Source organism: Molossus molossus, unplaced genomic scaffold (genome assembly GCF_014108415.1).
Source record: "Molossus molossus isolate mMolMol1 unplaced genomic scaffold, mMolMol1.p scaffold_m16_p_3, whole genome shotgun sequence".
NCBI classification, from domain to species: Eukaryota; Metazoa; Chordata; class Mammalia; order Chiroptera; family Molossidae; genus Molossus; species Molossus molossus.
In genome coordinates, this window is record NW_023425366.1 from 51,978,107 (window position 1) to 51,992,378 (window position 14,272).

The 14,272-nt window shown below is 35.3% G+C and overlaps 1 protein-coding gene across 9 annotated transcripts in view; it reads left to right on the top strand.

Annotated features, from left to right (window-relative positions):
- Positions 1 to 1,018: 1,018 nt before the first annotated feature.
- The window catches only part of AGGF1 (angiogenic factor with G-patch and FHA domains 1), a 119,790-nt gene continuing 106,536 nt past the window's right edge, over positions 1,019 to 14,272 (top strand). For 7 of the 9 annotated variants that reach the window (XR_004961639.1, XR_004961640.1, XR_004961641.1 and 4 more), the window contains exons 1-6: positions 1,065 to 1,606; positions 3,984 to 4,086; positions 5,493 to 5,695; positions 6,738 to 6,902; positions 9,448 to 9,636; positions 13,402 to 13,732. Coding sequence is in view for 2 of the 9 variants with exons in the window: in XM_036278994.1 (XP_036134887.1) it covers positions 1,397 to 1,606; positions 3,984 to 4,086; positions 5,493 to 5,695; positions 6,738 to 6,902; positions 9,448 to 9,636; positions 13,402 to 13,732 (1,201 nt within the window). In the remaining 7 variants the exon portion in view is untranslated. Of the gene's footprint in view, positions 1,607 to 3,983; positions 4,087 to 5,492; positions 5,696 to 6,737; positions 6,903 to 9,447; positions 9,637 to 13,401; positions 13,733 to 14,272 lie in introns of all 9 variants that reach the window. The other 2 variants (XM_036278995.1, XR_004961645.1) reach the window with 2 other exon arrangements.

The window sequence follows — 14,272 nt, forward strand, 5'->3', positions numbered from 1 at the left end:
AGGCAAAAAGATATGAATAGGCAATTCACAGAAGGAAAAGTCCACATAGCCATTTCAATAAATCTATGAAATCCTCTAGTAATCAGAGAAGTGCGAATTTAAACAACGAAACATCTTATTTCATGCACAAAAACGGCAAAAAATACAAGAGTGACTAACATGTACTAGAGAGGATGTGGAGGACACAGAACTACCGTGCGCTGTTGACCAGACTGTAAAGTTATACAGCCATTCTGGAAAGCAGTCGAGTGGCACATAGCGAAATTAAATGTTTGCCCTATGAACCAGAGATCACATTCCTTGCTATTATCCCAAGGAAATGAGTGCACAGATCAATTAAATGGCACGAACAAGGGCTTTCATTGTGCTATCAAGTATGTTAATACAACTGGAGATAACTTGGATGTTGACAACTAGTGGAATGAATAAATAAAATGTGGTCTACACATACCTCGGAATACCCCGCAGCACTTACAAGTATGTATAGCAAGATACATGAATTTTTAAAACATCTTTTAACCAAATACTATTTATGTAAAAGAAATACACATAAAACCTTTATAAGGCTAGATTTCTATTTAAGGACATAATTCAGACACGTGAGAGTGGGTACTTATATTGACAGAAAGAAGGTAATGGGACTGATGAACGGTGATATACAGCTACGGTAAAACAAATACAGAAACAGCCCCCACCCACAAACAGAAGAGCCACCCGTGGGTCAATGTTGATGAAGTGCTGTGAACTAAGGAGTATGAGTACAATCTGAAGTACAAAATAATAACTAAAAAATGGGACCAAACCAAAAAATAGTGAAGAATGTCAAAGAGTATGCTTCGCGAGCGCAAAAGCCTGAGACCAAAGGCTGCGACCTTCTTTGCCACTCCAGGTCTCCGTTAGCCACTTTCCCACACTCACATACCGCCCGGCCCACAGCAGTCGGCGGGAAGTGCGCATGTGCACGGTGAGGCCCTTCCCGCTCCCCGTCGCTTCCCTTTCGGTCTTGGCCCCGCCCACCGCGGGCGCTGTCGTTTCCGGTTCCGCCCAGGAAAGGCCAGAGCGCTTCTGGCTCTTGCTTCTCTGGCCCTCCCATTTCTCTAAACCCTCCTGCGACTGCCTCGGTAGCTGGGGAAGGTATTTATTAATAAAGTTTTACTGTTTCAAAGCCGGGCGGATTGAGCTGGGTCCATCCGCCTTCCCCTCGCTCGTTGTCCGCAGGTCCTCTCGGCTACAGGCAACGAGCTTCAGGACGCCATGGCGAGGGGCCGCCGCGGCCGGGCGGGTATGAGGCCGCCTTTCGCTGCCCGCGCGCTCGCGTGGCTTCTGGGGCCGCCAGCGTGCACCTCAGTCTGAGCGCAGCCCCTTCGCGCCCACGGGCCGCCTGGCGCCGGACTCCATGGCGTCCGAGGCGCCGTCTCCTTCGTTGTCACCATCGCCACCCACCTCCCCCGAGCCCGAGCTGGCCCAGTTGAGGCGGAAGGTGGAGAAGTTGGAACGCGAGCTGCGCAGCTGCAAGCGGCAGGTGCGGGAGATCGAGAAGCTGCTGCATCACACAGAGCGTCTGTACCAGAGCGCCGAGAGCAACAACCAGGAGCTCCGCACCCAGGTGCGCGGTCCGCCTCCAGCCCCGCGCCGGTCCAGCCCGAGACGAGGTCTTCGGAGCCTCTGACAGTCCCTGGCAGGGGCCCAAAAGTACTTGAAAGAAGTAAAAGTTCAGTGCGATTAAAATTCAGAGTACATTTGGAGCAAACCTGAGTTCGGGTTACTCGATTTAGATAGTACGTGAGCAGAAGTTACGGCTGGTGTGAATTGAACTTCTGTGCTTTTACATTGTATTCATTCTCACTTGTCGGTACCGCCCATTGGCAGCAGGCACGATTATAATTTATTCTAGATTACTTTTGAGTTTGTTGACGTGCCGGACTTGAATCCAAATCCCATCTCTCACTAGATGTGTGAACGGGTACTGATCTTTGGTTGACCATACAAATGAGAATGTTAGTGCCACACAGGCGAAGCTTAAATTAAGCACGAACAAATTTGAACACCCTGTGAAAGATTGTCATTATGGGCGTTTATCATTTTGAGTTTTCTGTTGGAAGTAGGGAAGATAGAACTTTCTTTGTTAGAGACACTAAGCAACTAACCATTTTTATAAAACAGTAAGGACGTACTTTTAAACTCACACTTAAAAAACTTTGAAACAGAAGCATAATACTTCTTCCCAACTTAATTTGTTTGGCAGTTGCACTGTGTCCGGATAAGTTATTTTCACGTAATTATTAATTTCAATTAAATGATTGTCTAGCCCTCTGTAATACATTGGTACCTTTCCTAAAACCTTTCTGAACCCTTAAACGTCATCAGACTTTGTTATGCATGGTATCAAATTATCTATGAAAATACCTGCAGAGTTGCAATGACTTGGTGTGCCCATTGCATATAGACATAGAAAATTTGAGTTTGTTTACTCAACAACTAGTTCTTGAACACCTGTAATGTATGACTGTGCTAGGAAATTACAAATGTTAAAATATCTTTGAGAAAAGAGAGCAATATATGACAGCCTTTAAGAAAACCTTTTTATAATTCCCAATTGTTCAAGTACTACTTGCTATAGAAATCCTAAAAAAAAAAAAAAAAGCTACTCTTTGAAGAGCCAGCATTTTGGTTATTAGTGTTAATTTAAGGGTGGTCTAACATGAAAAATTGAAATGATAGAAAGTCTCAACTCTATTGGTGATAGTAAATACTTCTTACTCTCCTCTTAGTCATCCTTCCCTGGTGGTAGTGGAGTTTGGTAACTGTATCCCTGAATTACTAAATAGTATTTTTATCTAGAGCAGTAAAAAGTTGGGTTGAGAATTGTGGGTGAACCATTAGAAAGACATAATATGTCCAAGCTTTGGAGAGAAAAACAAACAAAACCAAACTTGTGCAAATTACTTTGTCTCTTCAGATTTCTCACATGTAAAATGGGGATTAGGAGAACTAATTTGTAAGATGGTTGTAAGAATTAATAAAGATGCTATCCAAACTAACAAATACAGTGCCTAGCATGTAGCAGATACTAACTAAATCATCTAGTTCATAGTAATAGTGATAGTGGCAGAACCAAGACTAGGGCAAGGCAATCAGTAGTCTAGGGTGAAAAATTTAACAAGGCAGTGGTTCTCAGGAATAGGCCCAGTACTTGCAGGAAGCTGTGATGGAGTGCCTCCTTAATTTGTTCCCTAGTTACCTTGCTTGCTTCAACCTAGTTCCAGCCCTGGTTGTATTAGCATATCTGATCATTTATGAAGTGCCTAGATAATCTATATATTCAGTTTTATCACCTTTCTCCTTTTAAGCTTTATGTATCATCAAAGAAATATTTAGAGGCTTGTTTTTTAGTTTCATGCCTGTAATAGACATCTCACTCTTAGATCTTGTGTAACTCAGGTTATTGAGGCTGTTCCTTATCTGCTAATGGGTATTTCTGCACTCTGTTGCTCTAGCTTTGGCAGTCAGTGAGGCAGTCACTTCTGTTTTCTTCTGCTGCAGTTATTTAGTCATAAGACTATTTAATAAAGAAAAAGCATACATTAAAGTACTTTTTAATGCAATGCATGGGAATTACTGTTTTTCTCATTTAGAGAGCACTGATGACCAATTAAAATGTTAGTATAAAAACATTCTTATATTTTAGAAATAAAGGATTCTGTTCATAAAGTCCTATTAATTTAGTCAGTCTGATTTTCAAAGGGGATATTTTGAGGTTTAGCAAGAGAGTATAAGAATTGAAAACATCTCCCTCTGCAAATGTAAATGATGAAAGAAAGTAAATGATAGAATTTTCAGTTTTTCCGAAAAGGAAACCAGCTACTATTGGTACTTCTCTAAAACTTTTACCAAGAGAAACTAATTGTAATTTCAGGAGAATAGTGTGCATATTTTTAGATTGCTATATGATTTCTTTTTCCTAAAGCCTTGTTTTCTTTTAGGTAGAAGAACTCAGTAAAATACTCTATTGTGGGAGAAACGAAGATAATAAGAAGTCTGATGTAGAAGTACAAACAGAGAACCACCCTCCTTGGTCAATCTCAGGTATTCAGTTGAAAATGGAGCTATCCTAACACTATCACATTCAAGTCATGCTAACATGGAGTGTTCTTTAAATTTAAAATAGACAAATGATTACATATTTTCAGATAATTTATTTGCTCTACTGGTGCAAAAATATAAATGTATTGTCATTTCTGTTTTTAAAAAATGTTGTTTATTGATTTTTTTTTTTAGAGAGAGAGGAAGGGAGAGGGAGAGAGAGATAGAAACATTGATGAGAAAGAAACATTGATCAGCTGCCTCCTGCACGACCACACCAGGGATCAAGCCCGCAACCTGGGCATGTACCCTGACCAGGAATCCAACCAGCGACCTCTTGGTACATGGGCCAGTGCTCAATCTACTGAGATACACTTGGCTGGGCTGTATTGTTATTTCTATACATACATAGGATTGCCACTGTGTTTTTAGTGGCACATTCGCTGAATAGTTTCTGTCACACTGTGAGCCATTTACTCTCATATCTGGTCTTCCATGTGACCAGTTGCATATGTTTTCTTGTTGATGCATTGCACTTAGTATTGTGTTAGGCCCACAACCATGGCCTCATCACTGGAATTATGTTGTGAGGCAAAATAACAGAGCAAGTGAATTTTAATAAATAGAGATCACAAGAAATGATTTTCTCCATTAAGTTTTGCCTTATTTTATTCAGTATATAATTTAGCTAAGTTGCTAAACATAGCAATAGCATTAATATTACATATCTGTATAATATATATTTTTAAAGTTAGCATCAAGAGAGAAATTTGACAGAGAAGTCTACCCTTGACATGTTGTCTTTATTTCATTATCACTTGACACTCAGTGATATTAAAGTGTGTGGTTAGAAATTGTTTAGAGTGCTAAATCTTTTTTGACAGAATATAGTTTATCTACCTGTTTTCTTTTTTTAGTCTTGCTGTGGAAAATCCAAATCTGCTTACCTTTTTTTTTTAGCTTGACGGCTAAGGTACTTAAAGTAACATTAGATTTAGATATATAAGCTTCTGCAGATTTATCTGTATTATCAATTTTAATCTGTTAAAATGTGTACAATTGTAAAAATATGATTTATTTCCAGTGTATGCTGTTTTGTGTTCAGTGCCAGTGTTTTATTTATTTATTTTTATTTTTATTTTTATTTATTGATTTTAGAGAGAGAGGAAGGGAGAGGGGGAGAGAGATGGAAACATCGAGGATCGGCCACCTCCTGAATGCCCCCCACTGGAGATCTGGTCCACAACTTGGGCATGTGCCCTGACTGGGAATCGAACTGGTGACCTCCTGGTACATGGGTCGATGCTAAACCATTGAGCCACATAGGCCGTGCCAGTGCCAATGTTTTAGAATTAAGTCCTTTTTATATACACTATTCTAATATGTATCACAATTTGTTTTTACTATAGATTATTATTATCAGACATACTATAAGGATATTAGTCTTCCAAATAAAGTAACAGAACTCTCAGTTCAGCAAGATCAGGATATTGAGGTTTCTACTTATAATTCTAAAGACCAGTTACAAATAGAAAATGATGCTTACACTGGTACTGATGTGACGGAAGAGGTTGAATGTGGACAAGAGGACCATTTTGCCTCAAATTCACAGGTAATAAAATGCTTAACATGATATTATTGATACCCAAGAACTTGTCCTTCATAATTGTTAATATGCAAATTGACTTCTTTGGTCCATCACAACATATACAAGTGTGGTAAATATTCTGTGTATAATTATGCAGAATATTACACATTTAGAGAAACAAAAATTAGAATAAATTCTTACATTGTTTCTTACTTTGTTGTGTTCTTAAAACTTATGATGTACACGAACTAAAATAGAAAATTTGTCAGTATATATTGACTCAACCAAAAAATTTTGTTCAACTACCACAGTTACCTTGTTCACAACAAAAAATTTTTTAAAAATATGTTTTTATTGATATTTTTGAGAGAGAGAGAGAGAACATCAATTGGTTGCTTTCCATACGTGCCTGATTGGGGACCAAACCGGCAACCTAGATATGTGCCCGGACTTGGAACCGAATCCGAAACCTTTTGGGGTATGTGATGATATTGCAACCAATTGAGTTACCCACCCAGGTCCACAACAAAAATTTTTTAATGCTTCCTTAATATCATATATCCTGCTACAGTTCAAATTTTCCTGAATGTTCTATAAATTTTTTCTGTAGTTGCCTGTTTGAGCCAGGATCCCAGGAAGGTTCATACAGTGTAACTGCTAATGCTGTAATAAATCTCACATAATCCATAGCTTTGTCCTCCATCTCTCTTCTAAAAAATTTTTTTCTCTTTGGACCTATGATTATGGAAGAATCTAGATTGTTTGTCTTAAAGAATATTTCAGAGTCTCTATTTTGTGGATTACTTCCCTGTGGTATCAGGAATTTATTTTTGAGTAATGGTCATTTACTTTTAGTGTCTTCAAAACTGAGTCAAAATTGAATTAATTGGTATACTAGTAAATATTTTTTAAAGTGGATCAAATTGTAATTGATAGCCATCCCTTCCATTACAGAAATTGAAGTCTTATTATTTAAAAGAGCTTTTATGTCTATTTTGAATTTTGCTAATTTTAAGTTGATGTAAGGACATTTTTGTCTTACTTGACATAAATATATCTCACCTAGGAGCCAGCATCTGTGTTAGCAACAGAAGATACATCCTTAGAAGGTTCTTCATTAGCTGAAAGTTTGAGAGCTGCAGCAGAAGCTGCTGTATCACAGACTGGATTTAGTTATGATGAGAATACTGGACTGTATTTTGACCACAGCACAGGTTTCTATTATGATTCTGTAAGTATCTTAAACCTTTCAATACTGTAATTGTATACTTAGATGCTTGATACAAAATACTAAACCCTAAGCTTAACTAAGAAAAGCAAGAAGCTGCGTTTAAAAATTGTTTGATTCAAAGGTATTTGAAAACAGCAAAGAATTATAGAATAGCTTATGATACTACACTTCTAGACTTATAAATAAATAAGCTAATTATGATTATTATAAATTAATATTTTAGAGAGGTCTAATAACCTTTTATATAGAAAGGAACATACAAAAGTGTTGGAGCATTTATTAATAAAAGCAGACAACTACATTATTGTAAAATTTTGAGAACCTAAACTAACATTTTTTTTATAGACTTTATAAGGAAGTGACATCGTTAATTCTAGCCTTGGGTGAGATTTTTGTTTGTTTCAAATACTTATGAACCATTTGAGGCCATAGAGGGAATCTTTTTCTTGAATTTGTCATAGCATATTTATTATTAGTGGTTTATATTCTGTGGCTTCTAAGCATTTCACTTTTGAAAAATCAATCTGTTAACAGTGAGAACTAGGAATTCAGTGTGGAATCAGAAATATGATGGACCACTGACTAGGACAGAACCAGAAAAGTAATTTCTTGATTTATAATACAGTATGATATACTACAGTGTGATGGCTATTGAAGTCTGGCACTTAATTGGATTTTAAATCAGGATTTGATGACATTGATGGAACTCACGTACCTTGATAGTTTAGGCATGTGATCTGATCCTCAGGAATTACAGAAGGTAGTACCCAAAAGTGAACCAGATGTTCATCATTCCAGTTACTGGAAGTATTGTTAAGTAATCTACAGAATATAATGATAATGCTAAATGTCTTAGATAGGAATTGCATTAGCTTGTCAAGTTTGCATTCGGTATACGTACTTGGTATATGTACTTTGTAAATCCTTTGTAAAGAGAGAGTATTTTTTCACCAGGACTAGGCTAATTGACAATGCTAGTTAATACCCAGAAAATTAATGTTTAAACTCTTATTACTAAAGAGAGTAGTTATTCCTTATTTGGAGGAAAATACAGATTTTCCGAGTATATGATATTAGTCTTTGTCATTCTTCTTCCTTCCTTTTTGTATTTTTTCTCTGGACATTTATTCTGTAAATGGTTAGTTACGTTCTGCAGGTTATATGTTTCAGTAAATTAGGGACCTCATTGTTTTATTATTTTTATTGTGCTAATTTTCATTTTAATTAAATAAAAACTTAAAAATATTTTTGAAAATGACTATATTTTGGACTGAAAGACATAACAGATTAAAAGGTTTATGATATAAATGTTATCACTAGAAATAAAGGTTAGAACATGTCCATTCAGTTTTTAAGTTAAGCGAAATATAGAATTCAAAATATTTTTGTAAGAGATTTGCAAATAAATTAAAGACAGTAAAGACAGTAAATTGCAATAGTATCGACAATTAGAAAAATAAATTTTTTTTTCCAGGAAGTATTAGTTTAATTTGAGTACATCATAAGAGGTTTCCAGGTCTGATCTGCATAGATTTATGATGAAAAGAAAATACAGACTTTGAATTAAATCATGATTATAGAGTACTTGCCAATACCTACAAAATGCAGATGATTACATAATTTTTATCTTTCTAGCTTTCATCCATAAATTGCCAAAATTTATTTTTGTGTGGCTGTTTTGCTTTAGTAAGTCTTTTACTGTAGAATTAATTAAGTAAAGATGATTTTTTATTGATTTCTTTGTATAGAACATTATGTTTTAGTATTTATGAACTTAACTTGATTTCCAAATTTTTCTACAAGACTTTAAGTCATGAACGTTAAAAGGCAAATCTTTGTTTTATGACAGAGAAGGGTTCAGGGGTTTATATTACCAAATCATTATTGTGTAATCTTAAGGATAATGAGTCTGGAATTGCTTTCATGTGCTTAGCTTTTTTCTGATGCATGCCTTAGTTTTCATAACTTCTAAAAAGTTTCTTGTTATAATTTTTCATTGATGTATTAAGTCGAACCATATGAAATTGCTATTTCTCTAGTTAAAAAATCGTCAAATATTGGCAATTTCATGATTCAATTTAATATTTAAATGTACTCATTTTTCACCCAAGGAAAATTAGAGCAGATATTGAATGGGAACGTATTTTGAAAAATACTTTTTTTAAAAAGCATTTTTCTTTTTTTAAGAAATATGTTTTTATTGATTTGAGAGAAAGAGAGAGAAGACGTCTATGAGAGAGAAACATTTATCTATGGGATGCCTCTTACACACCCCCTACTGGAGATTGAGCTGGAAACCCCGGACATGTGCCCTGACTAGAATAAAACTGGAGACCTCTTAGTGCGTGGCAGGACACTCAACTAACTGAGCCACGCTGGCCAGGACCAAGCATTTTTCATTGTGATATTTTTACTTACTATCTTCAAAAAATACTACAGTTCTTCAAAGAAACAGACATTTACTATACTTGAATATGTTTGACATTTCTATCGTTTACTTTTGTTTTATCTTATATAAATATTACTGTTTTCTTGATTCTAAAAGGAAAATCAACTATATTATGATCCTTCTACTGGAATTTATTACTATTGTGATGTGGAAAGTGGTCGATACCAATTTCATTCTCGAGTAGATTTGCAACCTTATCAGACTTCTGGCACAAAACAAAGTAAAGATAAAAAGTTGAAGAAGAAAAGAAAGGATCCAGATTCTTCTACAACAAATGAGGAAAAGGTATTGTCTTCCTAATTTTTAAAATTTCTGTAATGGTGATATAGTTAAGCCAACATTTTTTATGAAACTGAAAATCATTCAGTAACTCTGCATTTCAAACATATCCCATATCCATTAAAATAAAAAGGTATCAGACTCTATTAAGCAAGGAGCATTTACATTAGTCTGTTTCACAGATTCTCCCTCCAAGGAATTTCTTAAAAGTTTGAAAGAGATAGATTTAGGGCAGATAAAATATTCTTGTGTTACATAAGTTGGAAAAATTTTCAGACCCTTAGTTGATAAGTTGATGTCTGCACAATTCACAATGAAACAAAAACATAGTTTGTAAGGAGATGTATATAAAAGTTTAGCTTTCTTAGTCACATTGAGCAATTTTTTACCTATTATGTTAACAAACATTTAAAAAAAAATGTGTTTCTGGCAAATACAGAGTAGGTGCATCTTTATTAGAGTATAAATTGGTATCTTTTTGGAAAATAGATTGGCTGTTTGTATGAACAACTGTAAAATGTTGATATTTTTCAATGGGAAATATCTTGTTTCTGGTAACTTCTCATTATTTTTTAAATCCAAAGAAATAAAAACACCTTTGTATAGTTATATAGCAATATTTATAAGAATAGAATACAAAAAAAATTAAAAGTTCAAATAGCTCACAAGATATTGGTTAAGAAAATGATAATATATTTAATTGGAAAGCATTATCTATGCCTTAAAATGGTAGTCAGGAAGAATGAGGGGAATTTAAAAAAATAGTTGTGATACAATGTTAACTTGAAAGAAGGAAAGTATAAACAAGTTATTAGTGCTGTTATTTCTGCTCACTCCACAGATAAGGTTGATAGTTTATAGGCAGGAAATGAGGCTTATTTTTTGTATTGGCATTTTGTGGATTGTGGCAACTATTTGATACTTCATTTTTAAAATTTTATCTCATGTTTTTCTCTCCTTAACCAAAGAAAAACATTAAAAAATATATAATATCCAAGTTCAGATATGGAATTGGGATCCTGTTGAATTTCTTTTCTATTTTGTATTTGATGTGTTTCTACTTCTCTACTGTTTTCACTGACAGTGCATGTAAATAGAAGAGTATGTAACTAAAATACTAAAAGTGATTTTTCTCTTTACTTTCAAGAACTACATTTTTTTTTTTTTTATCCTCACTCGAGGACATTTTTCCATTTTTTGTTCAGGTAGAGTGGGAGGGAGAGAGAAAAACATCGATGCGAAAGGAACACATCGAGTGGCTGCCACCCTCACGACCAACCAGGGCCGGGGACAAACTGCAACCGAGGTACATGACCTTAGCGGGAACCGAACCCGGGTCTCTCAGGACCACAGGCCGACACTCTAACCGCTGAGCCAAACTGGCCAGGGCAAGAATTACATTTTAATGACTCCTACCTGTTACTGGTGATTGAACTGTTTGAGAGGATAGGTTGTAAACATATTTTTCCCTAGCAATAAGAAAAGAACTTATACCAGTCATCAAAAAGGCCTTTCTGACAAACCAGAGAATGAAATTTGAAAACATATGGTGGGATTTTGGTTCCGTTTAGCTCCCATAACTGCTCATCTTAGTTTTTTTTTTTTTTTTTTTTTTTTTAAATCCTCACCTAAGGACATGTTTAGAGAGGGGAAGAGGGAGGGAGAGAGAGAGAAACATTGATCGCCTGCCTTCTGTACATACTCCAACCGGGGATCAAATTGAAACCCAGGTATGTACACTGGCAACCCTTCTGTGCAAAGGACAATGCTCGACCAACTGAGCCACTCTGGCTGGGCCCATAACTGCTCATCTTTACCACCCTTTTTTGAAAATATGTCAACTGTAAGACGGGGGCTTAAGAAAAATTCTTGATGAAATTTTGAAAATTCAAGCATGTGAGACCAGTTAAGACATCCTCACCTTTTCTTTATTTTTTAAGGTACTCTTGAGCCTCATTCTTTGTAGGTGGAGGGTATGTGGAAAGAAGATAGTAGAGTGAGGAGATAGGAGTAAATAATGAAATATCCATATATTCCCCAATGCCCACATGTCCCTTATCTCTTAATGAATATTTAACATTCTGGAAAATAGATTTTTAGAAGTAGTACCTCTGGCAGTTTCACTCATTTTCCCCTTTCATTTGTTGTCCTATAAGCAATAATAGTAAAATACACAAGATTGGAAACTGCTTTTTATAAAGAATATTTAGATAGGAAAATTTTTTGCTATAATTCACAGTGGCCTTTAAAGCTCCTAGTTGCTCAGCTACTTGCCCTTGTTCTTGTCCTTGGTGAGTTTGTATTGCTGGAAGTATATGTAGTTTATCACTCTGTGAGTGTTTAGCCAGTCTCCAAACTGAATTTATGCTGCTGTTAAATGTGTTTAAGATACTCTCATATTTCATAAAATAACAGAATATATTCATTCACTTCCTTATGTAGCTCTAAGGTAGAAAGAAAATTCAATGTGTTACAAACCAAAGAAAAAAGGGGAGAAATAACTCTTCTCCTTCTATGGTTAAAATAATAGATTTGTTCATTTATCAAAAGGCGTGCCCAATATAATTGTATAATAAATAATAAAAGGGTTATGCCAGATAATTTGGAATTTTGGAATAAACAAAAATGCAACTGATTTGTCTGTACATTGAACTGTTGTATATTATATAACCAACTCTATAAAGTGCTATATTTTAGTGAAATTACTGTTCTGCTACATTAGGTACATTTGGATCTTTAAAACTCTGCTGTAATGAAAGCCAATTCTTTATTTTATGTTTTGACTTGATAATTGGTTAAAAGTTCAAAACAAAATTTAGTGTAGATGTATTCTCCAGGCCTTTACTGTCCAATAAGGTAGCCACTGACCACATGTGGCTGCTGAGCACTGGAAATATAGCTGGCTCTAATTAAGATGTATTGTAAGTATAAACTGTACTAAATTTGGAAGGCAGTACAAAAAATCCATGTAAAATATTTCATTGGTAGTTTTTATATTGATTAAATAATAATATATTAAATGATAATATTTTGTAAATACTGGATTAGATAATAATAAAGTGAATTTTACTTCTTTTTACCTTTTTAATGAGGCTATTAGAAAATTTTTAATTATAAATATGGCTTGCATTATTTTATTTTATTTTTTTTATCCTCACCTGAGGACATTTTTTCCATTTTTTGTTCAGATAGAGGGAGAGAGAGGAAGAGAAAGAGAGAGAGAGAAACATCGACGTGAAAGGGACACATCGAGTGGCTGCCACCCGCACAACCCAACCAGGGCCGGGGACAAACTGCAGCCGACGTACATACCCTTAGCGAGAACCGAACCCGGGTCTCTCTGGACCGCAGGCCGACGCTCTAACCTCTGAGCCAAACTGGCCAGGGCTGCATTATTTTTTTATTGGACAGCATTGGTCTAGACTGTCACCTGGTCCAGGCAGTATGTGATGAGGGCCTGGACTGGGACAGTTAGGATTGGAAATAGGTAAGAGGAGCGAATTGAGATAAATTGTAAAAATTATTTGTATTGCTTGGTAATTCATTTCATGTGGTGCTTAAGGGGATGTCAAAGATAACTAAGATTTTTTATTTGGATGCTAAGTGGGTGATAATGTATTTAAGCAAGAAAGGGAACATGAGCAGAAGAGGGGGTACAGCTAATAGCTATTGTTATTTCACTGTACATATATCTTCACTCATTCATTGTAACATTTGGCATTATAAAGTGGTCATGTTTAAGATTATTCTTCCCACCCATCTTTTTTTTAGGATTTGAATTCAGAAGATCAAAAAGCATCCAGTATCGAACATATGAACTGCAGTGAGGGAGAAGATTGTGTAAATGTGAAAAAGAAGGCCAAAATAGACATTCGTTATAAAAATAGTTCCCTGGAATTCACTGTTCCAGTTAGTGGAAAGCCTACAGAATTTTCTCTTAATGAAAACATCTATAATTCAACTTCATTTAAAGATGAGAAAATCCTAGAGTCTGATAGTGAGCCAGAAGAAGGTGAAATTACAGACTCTCAGACTGAGGACAGTTATGATGAAGACATTACCAGTGAAGACAATGTAACTGCAGAAGATACTGAGGATGAAGGTGAGTAAATAACCATTATATAATTTTACATAAATAAACCAGTCTGGTCATTGTAAACAGAGCAACACTGTTAAAAATGTTAGTGTATCTGCCAAAAAATAAAACTCATTGTTTTAAATTGATTATTTTCATGACATTATTGAAAGTTTTGTGGGCTACTGTTGGTTATTCTTAGGGAGTAGGATGTGAATAAATGACTAACACTTGGGCCTTCAAGTTTCACTGCCTCGAATGGCCTAGTCAACAGAACACAAGACCAGGTTACCTATGCCCTAATCCTAAAGTATGTATTAAGTCTATTTTAGTGGGTTAGATGTTTATAATTCACTCTTATAATTGAGAAGGGAAGAGCAAGTTGCCTCTCCTTCTTTAAATTAAAGAAGTGTAGTCCATGAATTCAGATATATAGGTATTATGATAAATCTAATATATATATATTTTTTTTACTTGAGGATATAAAAACATACTTTTAAAACCCAGGATCTCATCTTAGAGTATATGAGTTTATTTTGTTCTTAACAGTTTCTTATATTTTTTAAA